Source organism: Ostrinia nubilalis, chromosome 4 (assembly GCF_963855985.1).
Source record: "Ostrinia nubilalis chromosome 4, ilOstNubi1.1, whole genome shotgun sequence".
In the NCBI taxonomy this organism is placed as follows: domain Eukaryota; kingdom Metazoa; phylum Arthropoda; class Insecta; order Lepidoptera; family Crambidae; genus Ostrinia; species Ostrinia nubilalis.
In genome coordinates this window covers 2,795,668-2,803,661 of record NC_087091.1, presented here as the reverse complement: position 1 = coordinate 2,803,661, position 7,994 = coordinate 2,795,668, and the positions used below count along the sequence as shown (strand labels likewise).

At 35.7% G+C, this 7,994-nt stretch overlaps 1 protein-coding gene across 1 annotated transcript; it reads left to right on the top strand.

Moving 5' to 3' along the window:
• The first annotated feature begins 607 nt into the window (after nt 1-607).
• LOC135088480 (cyclic GMP-AMP synthase-like receptor) lies at nt 608-4,799 on the top strand. Its single transcript, XM_063983305.1, has 4 exons — nt 608-1,030; nt 2,089-2,299; nt 3,055-3,729; nt 4,216-4,799. The coding sequence occupies exons 1-4, from the start codon at nt 732-734 to the stop codon at nt 4,579-4,581; spliced, it is 1,551 nt and encodes a 516-aa protein (XP_063839375.1). The 5' UTR covers nt 608-731; the 3' UTR covers nt 4,582-4,799.
• The last annotated feature ends 3,195 nt before the right edge of the window (nt 4,800-7,994 follow it).

Genomic DNA, 7,994 nt, shown 5'->3' with positions numbered 1-7,994 from the left:
TGGCTCAGGAATCCTGTTACTGGAAGCGATTGGAACTAGATCCGCCATATAGAAATTTCCAATTTTTTTCCTAAATAAACAATGGGTCTAGAGTCTAGACCGGTGCCGATTTAAAATTTATTGAATTCTAAATTACTAAGTTCTCCAGTTCGTCACATACTCTTTTAACTACCTACCGTCTTTACAAAAAAAAATGGTTAGTTTTTAGCTAGGTAATTTAGGTTCATAGAGTAACTTTGTAAAATGAGAGTAAGTTTCAAAACTTCCAATAGTTCGCAAACGACCTCGAAAATACATGAGAATTTGCTGCTATAGCACTTATCGTATGTATGACAGGTCTAGTTCCAGTCACCCACCTGTGTTTAGTATTTAATAATTAACAATACAGTGTGAGTCTTGATAAAGTGCACAATATGAAAAATGTGAAACTAGACCTATTTTTATCGACAAAAAAAGGTTTAGTTTCTCATATTTTCATATTTTATGTGCACTTTATTAAGACTCACACTGTATAAGATTCGCTTACGATTTGAATTAAATATAAATTCTTTGTAAAATTTTCGTTTCTTAATATGCCAACACTGCCGGCCAGCTGATTCATGATTGGCTGTTAGCCAGCCCCCGGACATAAATTAAAGGTCCGCGGGCGATAAAAACAAAATACTCAAGGTAATCTAGAGTGAGCGCAAGTAATTCTGGTGCAGTCAAGCTATCTACTTTGAATTGTTACAATGGACGGTGATCGGAGAAGACAGCAGCAGGAAGGAAATAATGGCAACAATGCTGCTAGTTGGGCAGCTGGGGCAGCTGGAATCGCTGCCGCTGCAGCTCTGGTAGGCGGAGGATTGTGGTACCTGAGGAGAAATAAGGAAGAGTCTACAAGAGAAAGCAGTCCGAGCTCAAGTTCATATTCGGATTCGGATAGCCCTACCTCTAACTCTGACCCAGCTCCTAGCGAAAATGGTAGTACATGTTTATCATACTTAACTGGACTGTTGAACAGAGTGAACATGGAAGATAATTACAATGGGTTTGTATCATTTAATTTTATATTTTATTTGCAACTTTTAGCTGAATTTTAATGTAATAATATTATTGTAAAGGTACCTGTCAACTTTGTTTTAATTTTTTTCATACATTTTTTTTTAATATTTACCTACATGGTGACTGTCTACAGTGTCCACAGTGTGTAATTCAATTTTCAGGTACAGAATTAAAATAAAATTAAGTTGTACCTACCTTGAGTAGAACCAGTAGAACTAGCTAACCAAATGATCAGTTTAATTTTATTATTATTCTATGCGCTCATTTGTTTAAAAAGTGTGTCAAAGAAAAACTTCATTCTTTAACACAAATATTTAGTGATGGTCAACTCGAGTAAGTAACTCGAGTTAACTCGAGTTGGCCGTAACTCGAACCCACTCGAGTTGAATTCTCTCTCGACTCGAGTTCGTATCTTAAACCGAATGGAACCGACATGGACCGAAGATTGCCGATCATTTGAGTGATGAGACTATGTTCATTTGAAGTTAACTTTAAACTGCCGGTTATTGTTGTAGATTTTCGTGTTTTATGTTCTGTTTTTGAAAAATGCCAAGTGATAATAAATATAAATATTTTTTAAAATTAAAATTCAAGCCAAAAATCCATGAATAAATTATATTATACTTCAAACAATAAATTTTCTTTATTACTTTACTTAGTATGATTCTCCCAATACATTATAAATGATATTTTTTTAAATGTTAATGCGAATCTGAGCGAATAAACTGGTAAAAATAAGTAAAAAACTCACTTGTCCATCCAGTTAACTCGAGTTACGTAACTCGAGTTCAACCCGAGTTACGTAGATTTTAACTCGGGTTAAATCGAGTTTTCTTTTTCCCGAGTTGGCCCATCACTACAAATATTTACTTTAAAAGTATTTCATATCTTTATGTGCTATAATAGAATTATTATATTAAATTATGATTAAATTCACTAATCAATCCTTTTGTAACCGGAATAGAGTTAATAGATATTAAAAAGGTAAAAATAACATAAGAGCCTAATGTTATTTTAGATTATATAATTTATATTACTTTTTAGATACATCCCTGAGAGCAAAGGCCTAAATCAAATACCTGATACAGCAGTGATTACAAACCTCAATTCCTTGCTAGCTGATATCCATGTACGGTACATTGCATTTGGCCGTAATGACTTCAGGTTGCATTACAGCATATTTGATAAAGTATTTCATCACCTACATCAAACCATGAAGAAAGTAGATCCATACTACCAGAGATATTCAAGCACTGTGAGTACAAAAAGAAATTTTTTATAAATACTTTTCTGACCATTTACATTTATAAAACAAAGAATCCCACATCTCATTTTAGATTTGTTACTTAAATTCTTGTTAAATTATGTTATTATTGATTAAGACAATTATTTTATTAGATAATATGACTTGTACTGCATAAAGAACATTATTGATGAATTTTATTTTAAAATGGGTGTTTTTGAGCAAATGAATTTTTATCCTATATTAGGTACTAACATCACCTATGTTGTCAATAGGTTTTTTTTTTGCTCAAACCTTTTTGTTATTTATTTTTTCAAGGCTTCATGTATTTTAAAAATCTTTTGACATTCATTCAAGTTACTAATTACTTATCAAATACATAACACTATTTTAATTGGTAACTCCTACTGTTTTGCTTTCAGCAATAGTTATAGAATGTTGTTAAAACTATAACAATTCTAAAGGAAAAATTACATACAATACAAATAATTCTTATACAATTTTTACCCTCTTTAATCCATACTTTTACAAAATAGGTTCTTAATGTATTTTACCAAGACATAAATTACCAACAATTTATTAGTATACATACAGGGTATATTTTTTATTTTTCCTGAATATAATTAATTAAAGACTGCTACTTTTTTATACCCTTTATAGTAACAACAATAGTAGTTAGCTAGTAGAATAATATACTAATTTAATCACTCCTCAGGTCCTCACTCACAGGTAGATAACCATTACTAAAACAGCCAATTCTATTTTAGGTGTCATTTGCCGGAAGTCACTACGATAACTTGCGTATTAAGAAACCCGACGAGTTCGACATGGATATCGTGATAGGGCTGCCTCTTAACATTTCGGACAATCCTTATAACCCATCCGACAGCGACATCAAGTTTGAGCCGCAGGGCGCCGGCTTCGTAGAGCTTAAAATGGGCGTGCAGTACAAAAACCTACCAATGAGAGACGGCAATGACTGGCTGATCAACAAAACCGCATACAAATGGAAAGACGATGACGACTATCTTACTCGATCGAAGTTCATCGATTGGTTCAAGAGTGTCGTTGTGAAGGCGTTGAATCAATATCAGAGAAGCAGCAGAGGGCATGCTGTCCATTCAGTGGATGGATTGCCGTACACAATCAGGTTGACTGAATCAGGTCCAGCGATAACTCTGATAATAGAGAATTCGATTAGTGGTTTTAAAATGGACGTCGATCTCGTGCCGGCTCTGAGGTTCCCGGAGGCCCGATGGCCGATAGACGGCGAGTACCGTGAGATCGCGCCTCACTGCAAAAGAGACTACTGGTTGGTAGTGCCTAAACCCAACAAGGAGACCAGCAGGGAGGGCATGCAGCGCTCGTGGCGCATTGCACTGCATTACCAGGAGAGGGAGCTTATGCACGACAGCTATAATTTGCGACAGACTATTAGATTTGTAAGTGTCTACGCAAAAACGAACATTATTGCCCGCGGGCGGCGAACGTTTGGTTCGCGAGCGAACATCCACGAAGACGGCCCTGACGCACTCGACTTTGTACTAAACGGTCTCATGTTGTCATTGTTTTATATGGAACTAGCTTTTGCCCGCGGCTTCACCCGCGTGAAATTTAGTTTGTCACATATCGTCATAAATTATAGCCTATATGTTATTCTGGGTTATAAACAATAATACTGTAAAGTTTCAACAAAATCCGTTCAGTAGTTTTTGCGTGAAAAAGTAACAAACATCCACACATCCAAACTTTCGCATTTATAATATTAGTAGGATAGATCACTAATTTTATACAGTTCACTATCCATTTGATCAACTTCCACTACACACACTATCGAAGCAACAGTAAGCGCAAAATGTTTCGGTTTCAGCATCTCACCTGCTTGGAACGCCTCTGGATACGTTAAATAACATGTATTATTTTTTCAGCTGAAGAAACTTCGGGATTCGCAAGGAATGAACAAAATCGCCAGCTACTACATCAAGACATTGGTGCTTTGGGAGGTGGTGCGGCAGAGTGACTCTCTATTTTGGAGGAAGAGTCCAGGCGAACTATTCATAATCATGGTGGACAGGCTGCACACAGCTGTGGAACTGGGGAGAATACCTTACTTCTGGAATTCTAATAACAATTTGCTCGCGGGAGTGCGCAGGACCGTATTGGACGTATACGCTGCCAAATTGAAGAACCTCCTCGATGTATTGGCGGAACCCAGTAACTACAAAAGAGTAGCCAAGTTCTTGCTCACTCCAGATGAATTTGATGAATACAATAGAAAGTTTCTGCATATCTAAAATGCTTATTTTTAAAGAATTTAATGGTGCTATGTATTTTTAGTGGAGATAATATTGATAGTTTTATGTTAAATGCATTTAATCAAAGTAGTCTATGATATTTTTTATGTAAGTGATATATCAATGAACTGAATATTGTATTTTTAATTATGTAACGTTTGTATTTGGGGAAATTATTTTATTGAGTTTTATTGATTGAATATACTTATACAAAAATATTTCTAACTTTATTTTTTTTAATCTGTCCTTTGTCTTTAAAAATTGTCTTACTTTCAAAGTAAATACAAGCAGTGAACCATAGAGAAGACCACTAAATAATACTTACCTACCTTATTTTGATGAGTGTCACAAAGTTTTCCCTATTCTACCACTTAAGCTACCGCTAACTATCTCCTTAAAATCGTCAGTCCATCAGCTGGGCACTGATCATTCATGCTTGCCAAGACGGTCTTTAATCGAGATTTACTCAACCTTTCGCAGGACTAGTTTACTCTATCGGAGACAGCCTACTCTTGGTTGAAGTTTAAGGGATACCTCTCGTTCCTGCGTCTTTCCATTCTATACATAGCCAGAACGCAAGGGTGTGAAACTAATCGAGTATAGTTTGGATGTGACTTTTTTTACTAAGCTCCTCCAAACTATACACGACCAGTACGCATACGCTGCGTACTGCTCGCGTATACTTTGTAGTGACTTAGGTCAATTATCTTACTCCAAAATATACATCGTCAGTACGCATACGGACTAATCATGTATGTATTGTAATAAGTTCGCGATTACAATGTATACGCGAGTACTTAGTTGCATGCTCGTCATTTTGACTTATTTACCTCTCTTTCTATTACATATTAATTCATAACTTCGTGTCTACTTTAAACATTGAATCAATTTCGACACGTGCCATTGTTTTGATAAAGAGCTTTTTGGTGTTTCATATTCTGCCATAGAAAAGATATTTGTTTTGGGGCTGAATAACTCTTAAAATAAGAATTATGTATGTCAAAATGATTTTTGTTCTTGAGATAAAAGCTTATAAATAAAAATAAATATCCCTGGACATTTTACACTGCGCTTCTAGTCCCAAACTAAGCAAAGCTTTTACTATGGGTACCTACTAGACAGTAGCGGCGTAAGGGGGGGGCGGTGGGGGCGGTCCGCCCCGGGTGCCAAGCATCAGGGGGTGAAACAAGTCGCGCAGATTAGTACTCACTGGCACATCTGCATGGCAAATGGCAATGCCAGATTTTGTATGGAAGGTGGCGTCTTTTTTTTTCGCGCGGCCATCGACCAAACGTTGTTTTTTGATTACAAAATAGTGCAATAAACCAAACTTATTAAGACATGTATACCTCTAAACTCAGTCTGAACTGAGTTACGAGCATTAGAAGTTTGATGATTTTCATACTAGATTTGCTTTTTGCGCGCTAGTTTTGTAAGAAATTGCAACAAAATATTGCGCTATTTTTTTATTGCCCTGATTCTGCTCCACACTGATGTCTGGAGCCTTTAATGGATGGTATTGTTTGTTTTCACATACAATGTCACTATTTTGTGCGCAAAAAGCAAATCTAGTATGTAAAATCATCAAACTTCTAATGCTCGTAGCTCAGTTCAGACCGAGTTTAGAGGTATACATGTCATAGTAAGTTTGGTTTATTACACTATTTTGTAATCAAAAAACAAGGTTTGGTCGATGGCCGCGCGAAAAAAAAAGACGCCAATTTCCGGCATTGTCTTTTGCGGTGTAGACGGTTTGCGATTGTCTTTCAATCTTCGAATCGGTAGGTAACCCCCAAAATCCTGGGGGGTACCAGGGGGTGCCTTAGGACTTATAACAGGGGGGGGGGGGGGGTTGGTCATCGCCCCGGGTGCCAACCCATGCTACGCCGCCACTGCTACTAGATAACGAATATAAATGTTACGGTCAAAGTGATAAATGTGAAAATTATGAATAATCGCCGGTTATTATGAATAATTACCGCATGATTTGGTTAATGTGATTAATATGAGGTCATTCATATGTGTATAAAACTAAATAGGCGGCTTAGGGGTGGCCCAAGGGCCACCCCCGCCGCACCTTAACCTATTTTTCACTTTAAATCAAAACATTATGTTATAGGCATCATGGAAAAGTAATATTATGCAAGAAACATTCCAAACTCATAATGCCAAATTATATTAATATATGATATCAAAACGTTCAAAAGTTTGGCTGTACACGAGCACGTACACAAGATGTTGTTCTCTTTTAAGAAATTTGTTAGTACTAAGGTTGAATTATTAAATAATCACTGTTAAATGTGATTAATTTATCACTTTTACCGCGACTGTCGGTAATTATTCATAATAACCGGTTATTATTAATAATTTTCAATTTATCACATTAACCGTAACATAAACATACTTAAATACTTTTTTTGTAAATACATACTTATTATACATAGAAGACACCCAGTCCAATACAAACAAATATCAAAATATGTTCATGCACACAAATTAATGTTTGTACTGTGCGGGAATCGAACCCGCTACCTCCGGAACAGTTATCCGTTTCGAACCACTACACCGAACGGTCGACAATTTTAGTTAATAATGCACGTTTAACTTTCTTCATTCACTCTCACTAATAAATAATTGTTATTTAATTTGAAATCTACCTAATCAATTTAATTTCAGAAACCACTTACATTAGTGTTGTAAATCTAGATTTATTATAATAATATGTAGATTCAGTAAAATAATAATATTTTATGTATTTATAATAATTAATGAATTTAAAAATGGCATCACCGTACGTGATCTACATAGTTAGTTAGGTAGTTCTTATTTCTAATCTCGAGGACAAAGCACGAGCATAATCCCAACTATATATATATATATATATATATATATATATATATACAGGGTGTTGATTTCAATACTCGCCATATTTATTTAGGTGATATATTATGACTTACATAAACGCATTATCCACCAAAAAATAAATTACAAACGAAAGTGGAATTTTTAGCGAATATTTTCCGTGCAACATCAACTGTACTATGGCTCGCAATAATGCAATATACGTTTACTGTGGCACGGGCACCCATCGAGCTACGCGGATCGCTCGCTTATCATGTTGGATAGTCTACTGAAGGATACGTAAAGTTGGTAGTGTAAATAGGTATTTTTCTTTGACTAACTAAAGTTAAAGTTCGTTTTAAATTAGTTTGCTGTTTCCTATGTGTGTGTGAGTGTATTGGAGTGCTTTCCGCCACTACCTACCGCGACGCGGGAGTATTTTCTACACAAAATTACCAGATTATTCACTTCCTACATTAAAAAGGAATGTCCTTTAAGTTTAGAGTTAGGTACTTACCGATGCGACTTCAGATGCGTTTCCATGTGCCCTCCCGTAACAGTAAACCATGTTT